At 29.7% G+C, this 26,646-nt stretch overlaps 1 protein-coding gene and 2 pseudogenes across 1 annotated transcript; 2 read left to right on the top strand and 1 right to left on the bottom strand.

Moving 5' to 3' along the window:
• The first annotated feature begins 4,141 nt into the window (after window positions 1–4,141).
• LOC149893654 (uncharacterized) lies at window positions 4,142–6,547 on the top strand (annotated as a pseudogene).
• Window positions 6,548–8,119: 1,572 nt separating this feature from the next.
• LOC149893653 (uncharacterized) lies at window positions 8,120–10,310 on the bottom strand (annotated as a pseudogene).
• A 12,817-nt stretch (window positions 10,311–23,127) lies between these two features.
• On the top strand, window positions 23,128–23,454 carry LOC149893652 (uncharacterized). The gene has a single exon (XM_090072007.1). The coding sequence runs from the start codon at window positions 23,128–23,130 to the stop codon at window positions 23,452–23,454; it is 327 nt and encodes a 108-aa protein (XP_089928133.1).
• Window positions 23,455–26,646: the final 3,192 nt, after the last annotated feature.

Below are 26,646 nucleotides of genomic sequence, written 5' to 3'. Positions count from 1 at the left end.
TGGATATTTTAAAAGATCGTTGATTTATGAGCATTTGTTTAGAGTGTGATTACTTCTTTTAATTTTTTTTTAAAAAGAAAACGTTTAAACATTCTGTTTCGTTTTGGTTTATTGTTAATTTTGTTTTTTGTTTTATTATTTTTTAGTTTTTCTTTTTGTTGTTTTTTTGTTGTTTTTTTTTTTTGTCCCAAAAAATGATAATAAAATCTTTAAATTTGATGAAAGATCTATTAAGTTAAATATTGTCGTTAGGTCATACTTTTATCCTTTTATACCTTGTCATTATTTAAGAAAGTGAAATAATAAAAAATCATTAAATAAATAAAATGAATCAAACTATTTTCAATTGATGATAAAAAAAAAAAGAGACAAAAACCTTTTATGTCGCTTCTTTTCATTAAACTACAGTGGAAAATGCAGAAAAGCAATGCTATTTCATCAAATAGCCCCATAGTTTTTTGGAAAACATTAATGTAACTACCACGTGCGAAATTACTAAAAAATTTTTTTTTTTTTTTATTTCGAAACAATACATCTACTTCGCTTTATTTCATTGAGAACATCGCATTTGTCTCGTTTGAACTGAAAAAAAAAAAAACCGAAAAATAGATGAAATAAAAAACTCCCTCTCATCCAGAATCGATTTTTCCATGGATTGCATCTTTTGATTGTAAAAAAATTAGTTGGTGGAATCCTGGACGTTGATTAAATCCCGCCTAATAAAAACATTCGGAGAGACCGGGCCCGGTTAGCTCAAGGAATGAGTTGACACTGCGTTTAACTTTGGAGTTTTTCATCAGAAATTTCAGAAATCACATAGAATCTCCCTACTTAGCTCATTCATCTTCCAGTTAAGCATTAACTTACTGATCTTCCAGTGCAGCATTAGGGCATTTAGCGAGTGTCCTAATACTACACTGTTACAGTTAGCAATTTTTGTGCTTTTTTAGAAACTGTTAATAACCTACAGGTATGCGAAACTATCAAGAATTGGAGCAAAAAGTAAAGCAGTAGGGGAAAGGCTGGTCTACCGCTTACCTCAATAAACAAGAAGCTGTCAATAATTCGCAGCAAAAGTTTTTGGCGCTCTGTTTGTTGAAAATAATGCTAAGTAAAATTAATTTACATGAAAAATCGAAACAAACGTTTTTTTTGACGTCTACGTACATCTATTTATTATTATATTTTTTTATGTTTGTTTTTTACGTTTAGCAAAAGAGACGGTTATTAAAACTAATTTTTTTTTGTGTAGTACATCTTTTTGAAAAACTTTTGCAAGTGATGGTAAATGATTTGTGAATTTATCAAAATATTATACTTTTTCCAATTCCGTCCGCTTAACGTCATAAAAATCAAATTAACAAACGAAATTTGTAGTATCGAAGATGAGTTTAGATCGATTGTTAATATTCTGAATAAAAAAAAAGAATGTTGTGGTCAAAACAATACAAGTGATAAGAGTGATGAAGTAATTGGGATAAGAAGAAAAAAAAATCGAATAATAAAAACCAAAAATAAAGATTCTTCAGATTCAGACGTTACAGAAGAAAAAGATAATTCTAAATGGAAAGATATCACTGAATCTGCAGAATGAATCTTAAAGAGTACAGTTTAGAAAATCTGCAGGTCCCAAAGTTAGTACGAATTTCATTGAACCATAACATTTTTTTAAGATTCTTTTACATCGACCAGATAGTTAAAGCAATTAGCAACTGTTAAAGCAATTAGCAACTGTTAAAGCAATTAGCAACTGTTAAAGCAATTAGCAACTGTTAAAGCAATTAGCAACTGTTAAAGCAATTAGCAACTGTTAAAACAATTATTAACTGTTATTTAATAAAGTAACTGAAACTAGTAAATATGTACATAATAAAATGAAAGAGTAAGAGTCTGTGAGGAAAAACTGGAAAGAATTAACAACACAAGAATTTCGTGCATTGGTTACAGTAATCCTTAACATGGGAATAATGCCGAATATACCACAATAATGGCGGATGAAAACTTTCGAATTTCTGTTTATCCAAACGTATTTATACAAGAAAGATTCGCTCAAACTTTTTCATGCTGCTGCATTAGAAAACAGTTACACTCGGAGCTACAGATATAAAAGCTCGTTAATAGGGAAATCGTAACTGCTTGCAAGAAATAAAATCGCGAGTTCGTAAATGCTTGCAAAAAATAAAATCGAAAATTTTAAAAATTTTGCTAATGAATCCGTTGTGAAACTTGAAGGTAACTTTTCTTTTATTACTTATAATTCTATAAAACCAACTAAATGGGGAATAAAGATTTATGTACTTTACGATTCAGGCAAAAAAAATAATTTAAAACTTGAAAGTGTTATTTTTTCTTTTATAATTTTTTTTTTTTTGTAGTCAATTTTATGCGTCATTTGATCACATTATATAATTACACAATATAATAATAAATATATAACATAAATAAGCAGTGGCGTACCTAGGGTAAATAGCGCCTGGGGCAAACACCGATCTCGCGCCCCTCTTCCTCCACATAAAGTGCTTAATTACAATTTTTTAATAAATGATGACACAAACTTTATTTTATAATATACTTATTTTATATGATATATTATTTCTTAATTTGTTTTATACAATTCTCGCTTATTGTATCGCAACCAAGCCTCTTTTGCGCCCCTTTCAGGCTGGCGCCCATGGCACGTGCCCTGCCTGCCCTACCCTAGATACGCCACTGTAAATAAGTTAATATTTTTTGCGTAAATCGACCCAACTAAACTGGAATCATACTTGAAAAATTGGATCAAACTGAAAAGTAAAAAAGAAAAAAGCTGATAAAATCTTTTTCGTCAGAGTTTTATAGCTATATAGATAGCTATATAGCTATATAGAGCTATATAGCTAATTGATGAATTGAATTGATTAATCCTATATATTTATAAAGCTATATATATAGCTTTTCAGCAAAATGGAATCAAGAAAACAAATGTGTCTTTCCATTAAAGAAGCCTCGTATTTGATTTGAAAAATCAAGGAAAATCATAGCGTCCGATCCAAAAAGAAAATAGAATTCCATTTACCACAGCGCCCTCAATCATTAAGTAACATGATCTGATTAGAACCGTTGCTAGTATGGCTGATAGAGGACGAAAATGCAAGACTGTTCCTTATGCTGCAAAAGCAGGGACGTATTGGTTTACTTGCTGCAGTTGACAGTAAATTAGTTAAGTGAGAATTGCAATAATTGAAAAGAAGAATGCGAGAGAAAAAGTGTAGCACCAGTAGTCATTTCAACAACTTCTGTCATAAGTGTTACATTGCTACAACTTGGTTCTACAATTAAAATGGCTGACCGGAAGATGATGATACAACATTCATGGTACCTTTTTCAGAATTAGATGTATCTTTTTGGGCAACAAATCGCAGCAACATTTTTATAACATTTTTACGTGTTTCAAAATGTTTAACAACTTTACTAAAAACATATCAGTAAAAAGTGTAATATATATGCAATTTTAAAAGCATAATTAAAAAGTATATATATATATATATATATATATATATATATATATTAGGGGTGTTCACAAAAAAAATTTTCTCTGATCTGATTGCACACTAGTTTATATTGGCATTAAAACTTACTGCGCAAAAGATAATTAAAATAAATTAATGTTTAGTGGTTGCTCAATGGCCTTTTAGTTTTACAATAACAGCATTACGCCTTAAATAATTTCCTAACTTTTTCCCATGTTCAATTTAGATAAAATATTAAACAAATTTGATGTACCATTGTCTTTTGTGAGCTAACTTCTTTGGTCATGTTACAAGCAGCCATCGTGTCATCTGATGTTTTTGATTGAAAAACATTTTCATTAATTGTAAATTTTTGCTCAACAACTGAAATATTTTAAAATTTTGAGGTTCTTATTTATTTTAATCCTGTAAAATAATAATTATAGCTGTTATGCCAATATCTTGTTTTTTAGTGCTAAATATTATTAGGTGACTTAACTTACTTTAGTGTTTGTAGTTTTGTAATACTTATGATTTCATCACATTCATATTGAAATATTGATCACATATTTTAAATTATGATTGCAAATTAATATTTAATTTCTCAAGTTGAGTTTAATTTGGTATCATTTAATTTTAGCTTGTTGCTGAAAATGAGTGAAAAGATAAGTTCTTCAAATTTTCCTTTGACACGTAATCGAACTGAGAAGAACCTACTAAACAATGTCCTTCCAACGATGGTTGATGTGTTAAGGACGTTTTTCCACTATCACAAAGCATTGAAACAAACAGTTCCAGCCAGTGCAAAAGCAACATCTAATGGTTTAGCTCACATCTGGAAAAAAGCCAGAATTCCAATGACTTACCAGCCTCATATTGTATCAAAAGTTAAAGCATGTATTGATGAATATAATTTAATTAAAAAGAATAAAGGAATAGCTAGTAAGTCACAGATTGCTAGAGAGAAACATTTTAGTATCAAATTAGATTTACTGTTTGACATTTCACACAAGGATGCAAACAAGCTAATTAAAATTGATGAAGATAAAATATTTCTGGAAGACCAAAAGAATGCTCGTATGATGAAGATGGCTGGAGAAGATGTAAAATTATCTCAACAAGAAAAGCGAACAGCAGAGCGTCAACAAGCAGAAACAAAAACAAAACATAATGAGGAGAGACAAGACAAAAAGCAAATGCTGCCCTTACCCCTAGCTGTAGCCACTTTAGTCTTGATTGTGATAGTGATAGAAAAGCAACAGAAGTCAGTGACATTCCTGATGACAATGATGATTATGAAATAGAAATTCCGGTTTATCACAAAAAACTAGTAAGCCAATCAACTGACTGTGAGCAAATTCCTAAAAATAAAAAGCCACATATTCTCAATGAAGTTTTGTTTTCTCCAGATGTATCATACACACTTAATCGAATCAATTTATCTGACCAAAATTCACTATATTGGCAGCTGCAATTGCTAGAGCAAGTGGAGAGGACCTCCAAAGTACACCATTATCAAGATCAACAGTCCGCCGCAAACGCATCATGCACAGTTCATCAACTAAAAATCATATTCGACAGAAATTTATGTCAAGTGAAAAACAACATATGGTCGTCCACTGGGATAGTTAGATGATGAGAGACAGCACCAACTATGAAAATCCAAAGTCCGATGTTCATAGAGTTGCTATTGATGTGACTGGTTGTAATGTGGAGAAAATACTGGGTATTGTAAAGATATCATCTGGCACTGGACTGGCACAAGCAAAAGCAACCTTCCAGTTACTCACCATATGGAATGTTGCAAATTATATTGCCGGTATGTGTTTTGACACAACAGCGTCAAACACGGGTTCCAAAAATGGTGCGTGCATCTTGCTAGAGAAGTTGATGGAGAAAAATCTTCTCTACTTTGCTTGCCGTCACCATATGCATGAAGTAATTATTGGGGAAATATACTCAGTTTTGCTTGGACCCAGCAGTGGGTCCAACATAGCTCTATTTGAACAATTTTAGAAGTGTTGGCCAAGCATAAACCAAGCCAATTATGCTCCATTAGATAACGCCCATCTTGCTTAACAACAGCTTTAGCAACTTAGATCAGAGGCTGGCTGCTTTCTGCAGCCTTTCTCATCAGATGACTCTTCGTACTTACCAAAAGAAGACTACAAAGAGATGATCGAGCTGTGCCTTTTAATTTTGGGTTTTCCGTTATCAGACTATGCCACCAAGAAGTATTGCTTTCGCATGCCGGGAGCTTATCACATGGCTAGATGGATGACTAAAGTCATCTATTGTATGAAGATATACCTCTTAAGAAATGAATTCAAGCTGACTATGAAAGAACAGAACAGCTTGTGCGAAATTTGTATCGTTGCTGCTCATATCTATGTACCAGCATGGATTGCCTGTCCAATTGCAAGTGATGCTCCAGCAAATGACCTGATGCTCTTCACAAGAATTAAACAATATTCTGAGATCAACAAGGTCATTTCAAATGTTGCTATGAAGAAGCTTCAAAATCACAATTGGTACCTTGGGTCAGAAATCATTCCACTTTCATTATTTTTTGACAGGGTTTGTGACAGAAAAAAAGTTGATTGTTGAAGCTATGATTCAAAGTGGAGCTGATTGAAGTGTCAGGGGTAAAAAGTGTCCAGCAGCAGAATTAATCAAGTTTGAAAAGAAGCAACTTCATGAGCTTGTTACATCATCATCAACTGCTCCTTTGCAGTCACTTGGTCTCGATGTAACCATTTTATATGGAACCGATTCAAAGACCTGGTAGGAAATTGCTGAATTTCGTTATACTAAAGCAATTGTTAAATCTGTGAAAGTTATCAATGACACTGCTGAGCGTTCTGTTGCTCTTACGGGCATATTTAATCAATCCATCACAAAAACTAAATCTGAAATGTAGAAACTAATACAAGTTGTTGAGGACAGCAGAAAACGCATTCCAGATTGCCGCAAAAGCACCTTGATGACATATGCCACTGTTGCTACAGACTAAACTTCTGATCTTGTAAATAGTGCAACATTTGAATGTTATTTGCCTCATTTAAAGAATTTTTTAAAAATGATTAATTGTATATCATAGCTATAACTCAATTTTTTTAAATATTGTTGATGCGGCGAATGCTTTTAGCACAGTAAATTTTTATTTTCCTTGAGCAACCTCTAAATATTATCCAAAACACCTATGATTTTGCACAGAGGTTTTTTACAATCAAAGAAACAATATTTAAAACTGTGTAACATTTAATTCAAGAATTTTTTTTTTGGACACCCCTAATATATATATATATATATATATATATATATATATATATATATATATATATATATATATATATATATATATATATATATATTAGGGTAGGCCAAAAACAAAAAATTTTGAAAATTTAACATGTCTGCAAAAAAACGTAATCCTTTTCACATATGAATACAAACTATAAAAAAAAATTTGGAAAAAAATACCATTGAGTGCTGCCGAATTTGATTTGATTATTTTCATTTTTAGTCTAAAATATGTCAAAATAAGGATTTTGTAGGAAAGTGAAAAAAGATTAAAATTTTTATATCTATAGGAAATATTTGTTATTTGAGGCTGTTCATTTAATAGGCAACACGTTTTTGAACCTTTTTGGACTTCCCCCATGTATAATTTTGTGTTACTTGTTTATCAACTCCTCCCCCGCCCCCTCTTTTATGCGCAGTCCTATTATTGTTAAAAAAGATATATCTCTAAGTAATTTTTTGCTAAAAATTTACTGATTCCACAATAATAAGAATTGTAATTAAAAGGTTTTTTTCACGTCACATTGTAGCTAACCACCCTTTCCATGTGATATTTGGTGACACTTTCAATACCCCTCCCCCATATAGGGAGGGGTTTACCACAATACAAGTAATAACTGCTTTTATAACCCCTTTTTAAATCATATATTGCCTGGATTACAGAAGAGTTGTTTTATTTGGAATTTTTTTGGGGTCTAATTAAAAACAGAAAAGCTAATGAAAAAGTGGTTATTATTTATACTCAGCTAAATCAACGAATAATTGCTTTTTATTAAAATTGCCTACAACTTTTTTGTGATTTTCAACCACGTTAAAAACTTCGTTTCGTACAGCCTCGTCCTAAAGATAAGAAATATTATTTATCTATAATTTATTCTAAAAGTAGATTTGTTTGATTATTTAGATTTTTATTCATAATTTTTCTCAACTAATTTTACGGTTTACCTTTGTAAGTATTTGGAGATAATCAGAACACAACTTAATTCCTCTCTCGACTGCGTCATTAATCACTTTTAGAGTTTTAATAAACATCTTCATTTTCAAATAATAGGCATTGTCGTCCCATTCTGAAGAAGGAATTTTAAGCCATTTTCCATCATCTTTTAAATTATGAAAAATCAACCAAGACTTGTTTCCAATATAAGATAAAATATCGGAATTTTTTCTAATCACTGGAAAAGTTGGTTTACCGCAATTGATACCAAGTGGCTTTCCGTATTCTAGCATTTTTTTTTTAATTTTATCTTTATCATTTAGAGAAAGTTTATTTGAAAATAAACTTAATACAGACACCTGCTCGGTTAGATACCAAGAGTGTCTGCTTAAAACTATTGGGCTTTTTCAGCAGGTATACCAAAGTTTGGTATACCTTTAAGTGCTTCTAGATCATTAAATAATTCTATATCATAAATTGGTGCATCGAAAGCCTTTGACGCTTCTAACCAAGCTTTAATGTAAATGGCTGAGCTAAAAGTCAAAAAGATTTTAAGGTTTTTTAAATCAGATTTGGGTAAATCTTTTTTAAATATTAACATCTTTGGTGCATACAGCAAATGCGCCATCCATCTTGCATGATGGTGAGCACCACATGTTTGCCATTTCTTGGGCTCTTCTCCACCTAATAGAAAAAATTGCTAGTTCTGCAGCCTCTTTGTAATCGTCTCTTGGGTGATGCTTAGAGTGCAATAAGATATAAAATTTCTCTAAGAAATTGCGAGTTTTATTTGCTTTTTGTTTTAAGAATGAATTTTCAAGATCAAGGGATCTATTTGAAAGTTTGAGAGGAATTTTTTTAGAGTGAAGCCATTCTTTATGAAAATTATTAAACTCTATATTCTCATTAGATGATGTCTCTTTTTGAAATAAAGCTTTCCAAAACGACCCTAGGATTAATTCTAAAACATGATGACGACATGCAAGCCAGAGAAGCGTTTTTATAGATTTGCATTCTTCAAGAAGAGTTGCCGCTCCGTTTCTTACTCCAGTATTACAAGCCGTTGTATCGAAAACTTGGGCAACAATATTATCTTTAAGATCCCATTTTTCTAAATCTTCTATGATTCCTTTACATATAGAATGACCTGTGCCTGACGGAATAGGTTTAATAGATAAAATTTTACCTTCCTCGCAGTTTCGAAAAAACCACTAAAACAGTTAAATAGTCAAACTTTTTACCAGATATTTGCTTCATAAGTTTCCCATCCCAATGAAGAGTTAAATAATCTAATCTAACTTTTTTTTAAAATTCTGCCATTATATTTCTTTCCATAATTTGTCTATTTTGCTTACGTGCTCTTCTAATTGTGTTTAGTGAAATATCTACATCATTAGCTTTAACCCCACCTAAAAAATACAGAATATAATTTTTCTTATCAACTAATCACACTAATAAAAAACTTATGAAACTGATTAGTGATTTAAATATCAATCAAAAAGTAACCTAGAACCAGGATTGCTGAAACATTCATCATAAGCTGTGCGTTTGATAGTTTAGATCTATCAGCAGTTGCTGTTATCATTGGATGACAAACAAAGTTTCTTGGCAAAATTAAATTGATATTATCTGATACAACATTTTCCATTACACCTGCAGAAGATTCAAAATTGTTAACTTCATAATCAATTTTAGAAGAGCTCTGAGAATCTGAGATGCAGCAAAAAATGATTCTTCAGTCACTATCACTTTTATAAACGCTGAAATCAATTTCTTTATCATTTAATTTTCTTTTCTTTTTTTTACCGATTCTTAATTTTTCTTTTTCCTCCTTCTCTATTTTTCTTTTGACACTCAATTTTAACAAAGTATCTTTTCCACCTAGTCCTCCGGTTTTTACTCCACTTTTGAGTGTTGAAAACCAGAGAATATCTTCTTCTGCATTTAAATTTGATCTGGTTTTTTTAACATATTCTTTCCAATTCGGAGAACTAATATCAAAAAAATTATCCATTATTTTTCTAAAGCCTTGAATAAGTAAATCTTTTTTTCAAAAACATTTATGTTTAGACTTTGCAAGACTTCTCCATTTATCATGTAACTTAATAATACTTTCAATAATATACTTTTCCTGCTTGCAAGGAATATCAGCTTTATCCCAAAAAACTTTAACGGTTTTCATTGTTAATTTTGCAGCTAATTTTAATTTTGAAATGTTGCTTTTAGTACCTAATTCTTTTGTACATTTAGAAAACACTTGAATCGAACTGTTCATCATTTTTAATTGATACCTTAACAAGCAAAAGAGAAGATGAATCTAAGTTTGTTTTCAAATTGAAAAATAAAGTTATTTTTGGAAATCAAAAATTTAAGTTATAAAAATCTTTAAATAGTATAAACCTAAAAAATCTGTAGACATCTCTAGTAGTAGGCAGAGAACTGGTATTAATATCTGACAGCGGATATCCAACCAACCATATTTCATTTGTCGATTTCAATACTTTTGAGTGTTTCTTTTTAATTGACTCAGTCAAATTATTTTTTACAGACAAATTCTCTTCTCTTTTTTGTGTATGCGATGCCATGTTAAAATGTTAAAATGAATTAAATTTTATGACTGCTAGAAAAATAATAAAACGTAAAACATCTTCATTTCTTAAAAACGAATGGAAAGATGAATATAATTATAGAATTAATAAATTTAGTTGCTTTCTTAAAAAATATATAGTTTTTTAAACAATAAATAGTGTTATGCTACGTGCTTCTTCGTTTTTTTTATTAACCTTGTTTTTTAAATTATCTTTAAACTCATCTAAGCTAACTATGTTGTTTGAAAATAACAAGTTATTTTATTTTAAATCAAAAATCTTTAAGTATCGTAAAATTTCATGGTATTTAATTATATAAAAAAGAATTTTAATTACATTTCTTTTTGTACGTAAACTTTATGATTTAGCGGCTGTTACTTATGCAAAATATTTAGAAAAAAAAGAATAATTCGAATCAAAATACAACGAATTAGTTAAAATAGATAAAACACTGCTTCATGCTGCAGTAGATTATGTTGCTTACATTATTTTTAAATAAACAAGAATGCGTCGCGTGTATTGTTTGTTTACATGAAATACAATAGAAATATGCCGTCATTAGTAAATATTATGCCGAACAAATTAAAAAACGGAACAGAAGTAATGGAAGTTATGTGTTTTGGATTTATTCATATAACTGAAACTTAAAATGAAATTCGGCAGAACTTAGAGATGAGCTACATAAACACTTTCATAACAAAAAATGATTTTTATAGTAAAAGGAACGATACTTTATGCAGCTACTAGAAAAATTGATATTTGAAAAATATATGTGGGACTGTGGCCTACCCTAATATATATATATATATATATATATATATATATATATATATATATATATATGTATGTATATATAAATAAATATATTTCTGTGTGTATACAGCTATTGATTAGTGCTTTATTTGACAAGGCCTTGAATTCTTTCTTGATTCTGGTGACCAACTCCTCCTTGGAATTATATATTCGTTATTATATTGTGTTATTATATTGTGATCAAATGACGCATAAATCTGACGGCAAAAAAAAATTATTGAACACTTGTAAGCGTCATTCATTTTTTTTTTTTTTTTGCAGTTAATTTTATACATCATTTGATCAATCTTCAAAGTATAAAAAGGTTCGATGATCAGTTTATTCAACAATTCACAAACAGGTTTTAAAACAATACTTAATATCAAGTAAAAAAAAATTCAAATATTTGACGGACAACTCATCTTTTAGATGCTATTTTTAAACTTATGAGTTTTTTTTTTTTGAAAGTACGATTTTTTTTATTTATATGCATACCATCAAATGGTGTAATTTCGAACACTAAGGTGAATTCTTAGAACCTCTATAAAAGTGCAAATATGTCGGTGATTTTTATATCCAGAGTATTAGACTAAAAACCTCAGTTCTGAGAAATTGTGTTGAATATCATTTATTTATTTAATAACAGATATGTCAAAAATATTTTACGTCATCAGTGGTAAAATAAATATTCTTAGAGTGTATTTGTTTTTACGTTAAAAGATTTATTTAGCAAATCTCTGTTTTATAAAAGTAAAAAGGCTTTAACTTTATTGAAAAATGGGGTGAATCCGGATTCAAGTGAATAAGAACAAAGGCACAAAATATGCAGTTTGTGCCTCGTAAAAGTGTATCAAAAAAACCTCAAAAGTGTATCAAAAAAACCTCATGTTGATGAATCATTTCTCAAACAATAGCGCAGAATAACAGTTTTTCCCATCTGACGTTAATGGAACACAATTTGTTGTTTTCTGTCTGATATTGTTTGTCTATTTGCACCACCAAGGGAACTGGAACGAGACGTCATGCAGTTTTCAGTGGACAATCGTGAATGGCATGCTTTAGTGATAAATTTGTATTACAAACTTTTTAGTTACAGTCCCGCTAGTATAATTGTTTTGGGTATGGTACCCGAATATTGATTTCAGTTCTACTGTACAGTAATATTTTAATTGTTAATCTAACGTTTTATTTGTTAAATTTTAATTAAAAAAATGTTCATTGCAAACTTTATTTGATCTGTAAAAGAAAACTGTAAAAGGAACTCAATTTTACCCTTTCAAAACTGTTATCCATCACAAGCAACTCTATTAAGTACCAGATATACATAATTGCAAGATAATTACAAATAATATAGCCTTAGCCTATTAATTTCATGTAAAAAAAACCTATTAATTTCATATTAAAAAGAACTATTCCTTTTTTTTTTTAAAAAAAAACAAAACATCTTATTAACCTTAGAAGTTGATATAAACAAACCAAAATCAGGTAACTTCTATTTCACCTACTTCTTCTACTTCATTTCTTCCTTTTATACAGTAAGTTCCATGTAAATTTGTCTAATAAAAAAAAGCAAACAATTCATATAACTTAAAAAAGCAAACACCATATCTATTATAGGTACAGTAGCTTACCAAATTACCTATTGCAGTGTCACGGTAGGGTGACAATGCAATAGGTGATATGGTTACCTACAATCTTTACCAGCGTATCAGGTAGTGTGGTAGTTGTATCCCAAATGTAACATATACTCAAAAGATCTGAGCCAGCAATGCAGAATAGAAAGTCACAAAAATGAAGCCTTTTCATTGACAAGTTTTCATCTGATCAGATTGTTAAATCCACAAACATTGCATGATTGGGAGGATGGAGTGTAAGTGAGAGCATTCACCACTTTACCATTAAACATTGTTCAATCTATTAACAGTTTGAACTTAAAAGTTTCGGTTGTATCAGGTTTGCCGTCTGCTATTTCTAACTATACCTTAAACTCGACCATTCTATTCATTTTAGCTTTAAGATGCTCATCTTCTGATGAAATCTTAAATCATCATCTTTAATCTTCTAAAGAAAATCTTAGATCATCTTCGTCTTCTGATCAACTCTTTTGTTTCTTTTTGATATTGGAGATGTTTAAAGTAATGTAAACCTTCAAACTAGTTCCCACTCTCAGGGGTCTGTGTACTAGAGGGCTTCTTATACAACCATGCTGTTTCCTTCATGATGATCAGTTTAAATAGAACAAAGCTGTTTGAAAAGATTGCTCATTAACTTGGGCCTCACCAACATTTGTATCAGAGAGTCTCTAGATGAATTTCTGATAATTTGATACAGTTCATCAAAAAGATCACACTGAATTTTAAAGCTCCAGACATCTTCAATCTTTATTTTTGAGCGAAAACTAAACTCCATGGTTTTAAATTTGCCAGGATTTATAGCATTTTTCTTGACAACAACAAAGTCTTCCTTGGTAGGATCTCCAGAGATTTTTCTTATTAAAGCCAATGCCAGTGCTTTATAAATCACAAGATGTTCAGCCATCTAGACAACCTTAAACTAAATGATATATAGTATTTATGTGAGTGATCTAATTTTTGAATTGGTTAAAATTCAATTGATTGATTACTTCAGTTTTTTGCTTCTCTCACTAAGATCTTCCTAGTCCTTATTCTTTCTACCAGGACCTGCTGCAATGTCTTTTTTGTTAACTTTTTTTCTTTATCCAAACAGGTTCGCTCATGTTTCAGAAGTCTTGAGATTGTTCTTGAATGTTTCAGTAATTCAGAATTATATTTAAGTTTAAACATTGATGGAGTTTTCTTAAGATTTATCATTTCAGTTTTCAGTTTTCTTAAGATTTATCAATTTCTTACTTGAACTTTTGGACACCATGTGTGTGTGTGTGTATATATATATATATATATATATATATATATATATATATATATATATATATATATATATATATATATATATATATATATATATATATATATATATATATATATATATATATATATAATGACAATTTTCGGTTTTTAAATGTTTTTTACTTGTATTTTGATACTTATTTTGGTATTTTTTCGAACGTAAATTTCCTGATATTTTTTTATCTAAATTCCTAAACATGGTATCTTTTTATTGAATTCTGAAAATTTCTCAGGAAATGTTCCAAATAACGTTGAAATCTCATAGGTTTTTATTCGTTATTCTTCGTTTTTTATTATCTTTGATTCTTTATTTTTTATTTAGATTTACAGTCAGATAACATCATCAACTGGTTTGCAAAATTTATTTTAAAATAACTTTGTGAAACTAAATATAATGCGTTTAGAAAACATCAAAACTTAGGGTTTTATTCATTGCTTTTTCGCTTTAATAAATTTTATATAAAGTTTACCAAAATCATTTTAGCTAAAAAAAAGTTTTTTTTCTCAGTGGATTACTTTTCTGCACATTTGCCACACGTTTTTTAAATTTTTCATGAACTCTCTTTTTTGTAGTCTACCGCCTTAAAACAACTGGTGAAATTCAATACAGTCACGTTAAGAAAAATTAGTGGAACAAAGGTGAGCACCTTTAAAATAAATTTGCTTTTAAACATTTATAAACATTACAGCAAATTCACTTATTAGAAATAAAAGGCTTTCTTTTGTTGCGTAAAACCTTAAACCTCTTTCAAATGAAAACTTTCAAAAATGAAGCGCAAAACTTTTTTTTTTTACTTAACAATTTAAATATCGAAACTTACTCACCATAAAGTTTAAAAAATCTTTACAAAAGAAAATTGGATCAGAAAGATCAACTTTTAGGAAAAATTAAAAATCATGATATATGTCGAATCAAAAACTTAAAACAAAGAAAAAATCAAATTCGATAGTTTTTAAATCATCTTTTTCCCCACCTTTGCACAATTTTGTTGTTTTTAGTAACAAAGAGATAATAAGTTTTTAGTTCAGTTTAAACATTTGTGGATTTAAATGCAACTGCTGGTGTATGATGTTGAAGATAATGCAAATGTCACAATGCAGCAGTTCGTGACCCAGAATGGTTCAGAATGATGTAAAGCTAAAATTAGTGAGCCAATACCTGTGAGGATTGAGAACCGACCCATAACACAGACAAGAAAAGATTTCCAATGTCTGCCCGAGTGAATGGATACAGGATTGGTTATTTGAAGATAAATTCGGTGGTCATTTTTTTCAATTTGTAAACGAATATCAAAAGCGAATTTTTTGCCATTTTAAATTGTCATAAATACTTTTAAAATTTTTTAAACAAAAAAAAATGAACAAAAAATATTCATAGTTTACGCAGTTTTGCTCACGTACTGTAACCCCACGTACTGCAACCTCACGTACTGTAACCTCACGTACTGTAACCTCGCGTACTGTAACCTCACGTACTGTATCCTCACGTAATGTAACCTCACCTTCTGTAACCTCACGTACAGTAACCTTTCTGATGTTACTGTAATAAACCATTAAGGGTGGAAAAAGACCTTGAAAAATGCCATTCAGAAATGTAATATCGCATTTTTAGAGTTGATTTATTGATTGTCAATTATTTACTACAAATGCAAAACACAAAAATTGTATATTAAAATCATCAACTCCAGTTGAATTGCAGATGAAATAAAGAATAAATCTTTATCATCTTAGGAACTTCACTGACTGTTGGTAAGAGTATTACTCTCAATCCCATTGGACAATCTACTTTTAATGCTAAAGAACTTCTAATATTCTATTATACAAATCATCGCGTGGGTTGGGTTTTTAATGGATCTCAATCTAATCTCAACAAAAATGAGATAAAAGATTATGAATACAAAATGTTAAATTATTTAAAGAACAATAACATGTTAAAAATTCAAGTCGAAGCTCAAGGCCAAAAATTGCGTGGTCGTAACGTGATATAACGTGCGTGGTCTAGGATTTTAGGAAAATATAGAAACCAAGATGTTTATCAAAAATTGCAAACTAATACAATGGCTGCTAAATGTGCCCGTAAACGATATTTATAACTGGTTTTGGATTGTCTTTCAATCATGAAATAATCAAAGTATTCAGTGAAAAATATCTTCTTCCATACAACTATTCGTGCTCACTCCACATAAATTATTATTGGAGCTCCAATCATCAAACTTTAATGTTTTTTGACATTTAAAAGAAAGTTGAAAAACTTTTGATAGCACTGTATATATAAGTCTTTGGAATATAAGCCTTTTAAACCGGTATTCGAAACTAGACAAAATCGACCGAAATCCCTGTTTTTGGTATCCCGATACACCGGTATTGGATTCTCTAATAATTTTATCCATAATTTCATTTTTTATTTTTTTATTTTTTAAGTTTATGAACTTATTTACAACAAAAGATTTAATTAGTAAATTTAAATTATCAGCAAATTTACATTATCAGAACATTTTACTATCACAAAAATAAAAATTAGTGATGAGTATTTCTCAACCGATCAGTTTATGACATTTTCCATATCTTCTATCATGGTGTTATCTCACTGACTTTAAACAAACATCAGCGCAATTATTTGTTTAGTAGCATGAGCTCAATGAGTGTAATTGCAAAGTTATTATATAAACCTGTGATGAGTTATTAAATAATACCGATTGATTTAAACTGATTTTGCATACTTTTTTAAAGATACGTAGCAAAAAGTAAAAAAAGAAGTGAACCGGTAAGTATGGAATTCTTGTTTAAAGATCTCTATGATTGACTCAGATTCAAATATAGATTTTTAAACAAACTTACAGCAATAATGTTTACTTTCTTCGTTATTTCCTCAAAAAGATACATTCAGTACTCCATTATCTTCTTCGTCAACACTAATAATAAAGTACCAAAAAATAAAGCCATTTAAATGATCATCGTTGGTATTCTCAATGCTTAAGAATAGCTTTCGCCACCACCGCATTCCCTCTATACTTTTATTTTTAACGATTATGCAACTATTTTGTCATTAACACTTTTCTTATACATTGAGTGCATATCAAAATTACCAAAACATCATTTAGCTATACATTTAATACTTTATACTGTTGTATTTTATCAACTCTTCTTCATTCATTGGAATCATTATCATTGTTCGCCATCATTTGGTCAACAAAGACTTTTCTTTTGAATCGAAACGATTGTCTTATTATTTTCTATTTGGTAATGAACCAATTAAATTTGCATTTTCTCTGAGTTTACGTTTCTAACCAACTTCTACTTTAAACCAAAACCCCCACCTCAATTTTTATTTTCGCTTTTTTACGCTTCATATCTTTATTACCAGTCATGCTAATGAGGTAACCTCTTGGAAAAATAAAGTTTATTTCAGTCTTATCTATATTACAAATATTTTTTAACTAGGGTGTTTTAACAACGGTGGGATATGAAATAGCTTTAAAGATACGAACATTAGTAATAAGATGAAAAATCGACTTTACAAAATGAATGACCGATTTGTAAGAAACTAAGTGCACCAAATCTGTCATTGTTTTAGAAAAGTTCATAATGGATACAAAAATAAAATGTATTTTGGTTGACAACATCTCTCCGGAGTGGAAAAGATTTGCACGTGATGCAGCTTTTGATAAAGCTGTCATTGATTATATCGATCTCAATGAACAGGGTGATCAGCTTAAAATGCAAGAGCTGCTAAAAAAGTTGGTTTTACAAAATCCTTCCGACTTTATATCTGTGATTGAAAAATCTCTCACGCTGATGGGTGAAGTAGATGTTTTGAAAGAAATCCAAATGATTTGTAAGTAATGCTTTTGTTTTATCCATGGCACTTTTTCAATAAGTGACGATAAAGATGAAGATTATAAAACGGCTGTCGAACGAAGATCAAAAGACGCAGTCGATACGTTTTACAAATTAAGTAGAAAGATTGAACACTATATCGATTCTCGGAAAAATGAAGACAATTTGAAGGAATCATTACGTAAGAGCAACAAAATAGCCATGTCCTATTTAAAAAAATGGAAGAAAATGAAAAAAAGATTACACGAGCATTACGCACACAAAAAAACAAGTTTTACAATCTGCTTTGTGAAATATACATGGAAAAAAGCTCTGTTTACTCGTCAACTTGTGACAGTTGTCGTATTCATTTATGCAGCAGTTGCGAACGTAAACATCGAGTAGTTCACCAAAACGATGATGTCAACGATTCCCTGATCGATCTATCGTTATTCAATTCGCATTTATTAAACTCGTCTCATTGTTAAGACAACAACGTTGATAAAACGCTGTTTTTTTTGTTGTAAATGGTGTTGGTTTTATACGACTGTTGTTATTGCTGTAATTAGGTGAAACTGTAGCAATCCAATCGATAGCTAATTGAAGCTGTTGTGCTTTTTCTTTTCCAAAGTATAAAGCAAAAAAAAACAATAATAAAAATCGCAATCAAACTAGCTATTTTATTTTGTTTTATTACGTCAATTATTTGTTTAATACAACTTTTTTTCTAGGTATTCTCCATTTCATTGTTATTGATTTCGTATACAAAAATAGATATAATTATTTTTATTCGTATTTAAACGGTTTTAATTATCATATTTAGATGAACTGTAGAAAAAAATGCAACCACTGTTATGATCGATTTAATCCTTTCAACACCAACGAATGGGAAGATGTATGGAAATACAAACATCATTATTTGTTTCTCCTTTCGCTCGACAAAGAAAATCTAGTTCCGTTTAATGAAATAAATAAACTTTTATACGAAGCAAACAACGATCAAAACACGAACATCGGTGAAAGAGAAATCAAAAGTGCCATCGCTTTTTTTCTTCAAACCGCAGCAAACATTACTGATTTTATCATTCGATTAAGATGTTGCGCTTATCTATGGGGTGTATCAGAACAAATCGAAAATAGATTTGATTCTATCACAAATTCGGCATCGTTTAAACGAATACAAAATTTCATCGACAATCAAACTGTATTGTAAATATTATTCTTTTATAAACCAATATTCATAATGAACAGGTTTTATTCTCTTAATCCGTTTTTTCTCTTTTCTTTTTTTCCACCATCTTCTTAATCTCCTAAATGGATTTTCAATTGTCATATCGATATGGATCGATCGATGAAACGTTTGTCGAACTTGGTAACACAACAAACTTTTTCTTACTAGGTGATAATTTGTCAAGAGCTTTCTTCACCAAATATCTACTCGCACTTTCAGTAAACGCCAATGGAAGAGGAGACAATATTTCAACAGCCTTGTTGGTTAATTCACCTCCTCCTCTCTGTCGTTTTCTCTTTGTTGTTCTTTTTGTTGATCTCTTTCTCTTATTTAATCCGTTTCCACGATAAGGATAAGGAGGCATATATCTTCTCCCGCTCATTTTATTTTCTTTAATTATTTTATTTTTTAACTGTTACGTTATACATTATATATAACATTATTTATTGTTTAGCATCGTTACTTTATCTCTTTTTAACGCTGTGTTTTTCATCAATTTCACTCGACTATATTAAAATAATTAACACCTTTAACATTTTTAGAAAAAAAAATTTAAAAAAAATATAAAAAAAATGGTTCGTGTTATCTATTTTTCAAAAAATCGAACAAACTGCAAACCAACGTTTCTCGATATCGATCAACTTCCAAATGATGATGAGTTGGATCGTTATTGGTTAACGCCAGAACACGCTGTTTCGTTTTCGTCTGGTGCTAAAATTGAAATCGATCACAAACCCTGTGGAGATCGTTCAATATTTATCATTTTGTCAAAAAACGAACACGTTTATATTACAAACAACGATCATAAAAACCTTGTCGATATTGAAGAAGACATTCTGGAGGAACGTTTCGAATTCGACGAATACGGAAAGGAAGAATATGTATTCATCACATGATTTTTGTTTGACAATTGAATAATTCATAATTCTATATTTTGTACATTCTCTAACTTTATGTTTATATTGTGATATAACTCCAACTCTTCCAGCAACAACACATTTGTATGAATAATAATTTGTTCATTACAGTTAAAAATATAAAAAAAAAATGGTTCGTGTTATCCATTTTTCAAAAGATCGAACAAACTGTAAACCATCGTTTCTCGATATCGATATCGATCGACTTTCAAATGAAGTTAAATTGGATCGTTATTGGTTATCACTTGAACACGCTGTTTTTTTTTCATCTGCTCTAACAGAAATCGAAAACGATGACTGTGGAAATCGTTTGATATTTATCAATTTGTGAAAAAACGAAGACGTTTATATTGCAAAATACAGCGATTATAAAACCCTTGTCGATATTGAAGAAAAACTTTTTGACGAATACGGAAAGGAACATTTTGACGAATACGGAAATTTTTGTTTGTCAATTAAATTTTGTCAATTGGATTTTGTCAACTAACAACTTGTCAATTGAATAATAATTTGTTCATTACACCCGTTTTATTTGTATATTACCCCCGGTTTTTTCTTTTGTTTACTTTTCTCTGCAATCTGATTGGTCTGTTGGTTTTTTGTTTACTTTTCTCTGCAATCTGATTAGTCGGTTGGTTTTTTTGTTTACTTTTCTCTGCAATCTGATTGGTCGGTTGGAGGACCCCCGCAAAGGTTTGTTTACTTAAGGGCCGTCGTTTGTTTACTTAAGGGTCGTTTTCTCTATATATACCAGTGCATTCGTTAAACTCTCATTTGGGCGAAAACCCCAAAGGAGATCAGACGGCGAAGCTCTACTCAAATTTTTTCCAAAATGGCGTCGAAGGAAGGTAACTTTGTTGTTCATTTTATTTTTCTTTATTTATAAAACTGCGCGGTTTAGTATATTTGTAGACTGGGAACTAGTTATATTTTAAACGGTATTTTTTTCATTATTTTACACGGTATTTTATTACGTTTTTAAACGGTGTTTCTTTCATTATTTTACTAACGCGTCCGCATATATTTTATACATATATTTGTTATACGCATATTTTTTTATTTTCTGTAATGGATGCTGTTTCAGATGTATTTATTTTTCAGCAATTCTCTATTCACATTTCTGTATACAGAGTGTGAAAATGAACATTCCTACAGGGGCATCCACCTCTCTCTGATTGGTTGGTTTTCATCACCAATCAGAGAGAGGTGGATGCCCCGGTAGGGATGTGCATTTTCATACTCTGTATACACATCATCAGCCATGCCAATAACTTGCCACTTAATTTCACCAGAAACTGATTTTCGACCCATTTGCAAGCAATTGAAATTAATTTGAAATTTACAATATTTCAAGTTGATATTCAATGAATTAAAAGCTGCCTGATGGTGTTGTGATGTACTTTTTGATTATAAACTAATCATTTTAACTTTATTTAGAAATAAAAAAAATATTCGCACCGGATTTATCAATTAATTAGCAAATAATTGATCCTAAATAAAATCGTTTAAACTTTTGTGACACCTCTTAATTTGTATCACCTTCCTTTTAATGAAATTTCTGAGTAAACAGTGATGAGTCGAAACCTACTTTTTTTTATTCTATTAACAAATAACCTATTTACCAAATTGGAAAAAAAAATTATTTTGATATCTATTTCCGTTAGATTTTTATTCAAGAGAAACCGAAGATTAGATCTTAAAATTCTGTAATCGTTTAAACTTTCGTGAATAGCGGTATAAGTTGGTGGTGTCTCTTGTTCACGGCGTAAATTAATTTGTTGAAATATGTTTATGCTAAGCATAAGCTCAAATAACATCAACTAAGAATTAAAAATATTAGTTTAAGAAACAATTTTTTAAACAACATTTTATAGATCTGACACTTTATCATTTTGATATTTTACTTTTATTGTCATCGCTTAAGCTCAATGGACACAGCAAACAGTCATTTAGTATTTTAAGTGAATATTGAGGAAAGTGCCAGTATGGATACACCAAGTAGCTTCTTAGAATAAATAGAATACAAAATATTGCAAGAACATAGAACATGTTGAAAAATGTTATAGCTCTAATTGATAGATAGGTGATAATGGTATGACTGGTATCTAGTTTTAAAACAACAAAAATTCATAAATTATTTTCTTTGAAACATTCGGGCTTCATGAACTCATTTAAAAAAATCTAGCATAAGGTCTTGGTTTTTGGGCTAATGCATAGCTTTACAAAATTGGCTTAAGTTTTAAATATTGCAATGTATAGCCTCTTTGTATAAACTGCTAATTGTACTACGAAATTCCATTCTACATAAAATGATTGCATTATAATTGTAATTGAGAAATCATACCATGCTTTGCAACAGAATGAGAAATCTGTCGCTAGTTGCAGCTGCAACTATTGAAACTGGGTTACCTAATTGAGCATAAGTATTTTTAAAAAAATAAACAGTAAAGCGATATTGAAAGCTGAAGTTAGTGCGCATTCCGATAAAATTCAAACTGACTAAAACTTTTCTTTAATTCAAATGTTCATAATTGCTGTAAAAGAAGAGGGTGAAAGTGTGAAATCACAAAAAAAAACAAAAAAAACTTACCTTCGGCTGAAATACCGACGCATCTGCAAACCTACGAAAATGAGAATACAAACCAAAACAGCTGCAACAATAGTGATAATCAATGGTAAACTAAACTTTTTTAGAAGAAAAAAAAAATTTCGAAATCACATATTTTGCCTCTTATGCCATTTCTTTTTATATCTACAGTAGCGTGCAAAAGTTTAGAAACACCTTCTTTTTTTAGTTTTTAACGCATAACTTTTCACAAACTTTCTCAAATAACCTGAAATTTTTACCGAATGTGTTCTATTTTATAACAATTCAAAATACATTTCACAAAATTTTTAAAATTAATTTTTATTGTTTTTTTGAAAAGGCTTGTGTGCAAAAGTTTAGAAGCAGTATAATAACCTGCAATTATATCAGGTTTTTGTAAACAAAAGCATTACAAAAGGTCAAACTCTTTCTGAAATTTATTATTTGAATTAACTTGAGATATTTCAAAAGCAATGAATTAAAATTAATTGAGAAATTATTAGTGAAGTTTTATAATTCAATTACGTAGTGATATTTTAAAAGCATGGGAAAGGCTAAGGAAGTTTCAGATGAAATCGAGAAATTAATTATAAAAGCTGTGGGGAAAAAATTGACTTACAAAAGGATTTCTGAACTTTACAATGTTTCTAAACCAGGAATATGTCACATTATGAAAAGGTTTTGTCAGCGCAAAACTATTGAAAGCAAGCCTCGCTCTGGAAGACCTAAAGTTACAACTAAAAAGGCTGATAGTTTATTAGTAAGGTTTTGCAAGAATAAGCCTTGCATGACTGCTGTCAAACTTAATTCAATTATGCATCAGTTTCATGGCACAAACTGTAGCATTGATACAACTAAACGTCGATTATGACAAAATAATCTGTATGGACGCCGTCCAGTTAAGAAATCTCTTATATCTGTGAGAAATTTAAGAACCAGAATAAAATTTGCGAGAGATCATCTCAGTTGCACAGTTAATGATTGATCAAAAGTCCTTTTCTCCGATGAATCAAAGTTTATGCTATTTAGTAGTGACAGAATTAGATATGTCAGACGTCCAATAGGAGACAGATTCAATCCAAAATATCAGTTAACTACTGTTAAACATGGAGGAGGAAATGTTATGGTTTGGGGGTGTTTTAGTCATGACAACCTGGGTCCCATTCAACGCATAGAAGGTATTATGGGAGAATTTATTTAGACATAATGAAGGACATTATGCTGCCCCATGCAAAGGAAAAAATGAATCGCAATTAGATCTTTCAACAAGATAATGACCCAATGCATTGTGACAGATCTGTTAAGGAATATTTTCAATCAAAAAAAGTCAACGTTCTTCAATGACCTTCACAGAGCCCAGATCTCAATCCCATTGAGCATCTTTGGGAGAACATTGACAGGCAATTAGTTGGTAGAAAACCAACCAACAAAGACAATTTATTTGGTTTGATTAAAGAATGTTGGTATAATATTCCTAAGGAAGTTCTCATAAATTTAGTTGATTCGATGCCTTGTTGCTGTGATGCTGTTTTAAAGCCAAATTGATATGCACCAAATACAAACTTTTTTATTGAAACTATTTTATTAAAAAATTGTAAATTTTGAAAGTTTTAGTAAATATTTCAGCTTTATAGAAATAAATAATAATCCAAATTCAGCTGTTTCTAAACTTTTGCACGGAAGACTTTTCAAAAAAACAATAAGAATTAATTAACCGGTGAGTTTTAAAAATTTTGTGAGATTGATTTTGAATTGTTATAATATAGAGCACATTTGGTAAAAATTACAGGTTATTTGAGAAAGTTTGTGAAAAGTTATGCGTTAAAAACTGAAAAAAAAAGGTGTTTCTAAACTTTTGCACGCTACTGTATATATATATAAAAAAAAAAAAAAGAAAATGTTTACTCATTTGTTATTCATTTTTTCTTTTTTTTATAACAATTTTGTTTTTTTTATAACAACACATATTTTGCTTCTTATGTTATTTCATTTTATATCTAGAAAAAAAAAAAACGAAAATAAAAACAAATGTTTATTCATTTGTTTTTTGTCTTTTTTTTTTCAACAAGAATTTGTTAGAACAAATAAGTCAATTTGTGATATAAAGAGGAGACAATCAAATTCTGATTGGTGCAGTGCCAATTATTTTATGGACTTTATTACTTAATATAATTTATTAAAAACAATTCATTTTTGTAGAGCAGGAAAATAGTCTTGTAAAAACATTAATGACATTAAGATTTTATGAGACTAAAGATTTCTTTAAATAAGAGGGGAGAAAAGATTACCTTGAACAGCTTTTGTTGATGGATTGTTAGTTAGATAGGCTCCAATATAGGAGGTACATCTTTCACCATCATAATCCCTCGGACATTTTACATTAAAAGTATAATCATCGCAATCTTTGTACAACTTTTATATAAAAATTTACAATTAAAAAAACTATTTTAACAATAATAATACTAACAACAGTAAATGTGCATTAGTAAAGCAAAACATTTTTCAAAATCTTTCCTACTTTGTTGAAGTCATCACGCTCTTTACATATCCCACCATTTTTACAATACCAGAATACACATCTATAGCGCGCTGCAAAAAAAGAAAACACAATTAACCAGAGTATTTGATAACATTGAATTCAGAAAATTACTGATTTATAATTGCTATAAAACAATGTCAACTTAAAGAAAGATTTTGAACAACTCGATCTGATCTTTTGAATGAATCAACTCAATCTGATTTTTTTGACTTTGATTTTAATAGTTTTCTTCAGGAAAAATTCCAAATTTAGCATTTTTTGGAAAAAAAAAGCCTTTGGAACTTGCCTAATGAACAATTCTCATACAATGGTTAAAGATCCCATTTGACAACGTTTTGACAAGGGCAAACCTGCATATCCATTCTTACATCTAAATAAAATAATCACACCATTTCATACATTCCAGGGGGATGAAAAATCATTTGAACCAAAAAAAACAATTAATTGGTGTAGCTTACAGAAAAAAACGTGAGGACTTTTTCCTTTCCTTTCTTATCTTAAAAAATCCAGTGATTTAATGAGAAATCCTCTTTACATTTGAATGCATCTGGTAAAGAAACAAAAAAAATTATTAAACATAAAGAGTATTTAGTAGAAAAAAATGGTGTTTATACTTGCCTTTTTGATAGATATACTGTTACGTTCATTTTAATTTATTAATATATTTTAGTAAAACTTGTTGTTGAACATATTTTGATTTGTTACTTTAATTTCTGATAAATAAATTTAGAATATTTATTAAAAGTTAGAGTAGCAACTCAAAATATGTTCACCAGCTAAAACGTCACCTTTGGAAAATAAGTTCTACAGAGTTTTACAGTTCTAGATAGTTTTACCACAAAGAAAAATTTCTTTTTTCTCTTTTCTTAAAAATGTTAAAAAAAAATTATTTAGACTTAAAACCTTCAAAATACAAGTTTTGTAGAGAACAAAATTCACCTCAAGAAAGTCGCAACTACTAATCCAACCAAGTTATGTATTGCATGTTTATTTTCCCAAAAATTTTATTACAAATATAATTGTGAGCACAAGTATTATGAACAGAAATAAAAATATTTCATAGTAGGACTGTTCAGATCAAAGTTCTTTTTAAAAAAATAGTTATCTTTATAAAGTAAAAACAAAAACTTAAGCTTTTTATAAATTCTTTTTTTATCATAAGTTATGTTAAACCTTTAATTATGTTTCTATTTTAATTATGTTTTTATTTAAATAAAAATATAGAAACTCCACCAGAAGCGTTGAAAGTGAAACTATCAGACAATAACTCAATACCAGAGGGCAAGCACAACTATATAGTTGATTATGCGAAGGCAAGATAGCCGCAATAAATATTTGCATTGAGAACTAAATTGAAAGAACAAATTTATTTGACTAGATCAAAAAAATTTTAAAAAATAAACTTAAAAACACGTAATAAGTATGTTTTATACTCTCAGGTTTGAGAACCCCATTGTAAACTGAGATGATGCTGTCACTTGATGGCGAGGCAATTAATCTGGTGACCTGACTCCCTTTAAATTT

This window comes from Hydra viridissima, unplaced genomic scaffold (genome assembly GCF_058129835.1).
Source record: "Hydra viridissima isolate aposymbiotic clone 2 unplaced genomic scaffold, HvirCarnegie_v1 scaffold_1, whole genome shotgun sequence".
Taxonomy (NCBI): Eukaryota; Metazoa; Cnidaria; class Hydrozoa; order Anthoathecata; family Hydridae; genus Hydra; species Hydra viridissima.
This window is presented reverse-complemented; position numbering and strand designations above follow the sequence as displayed.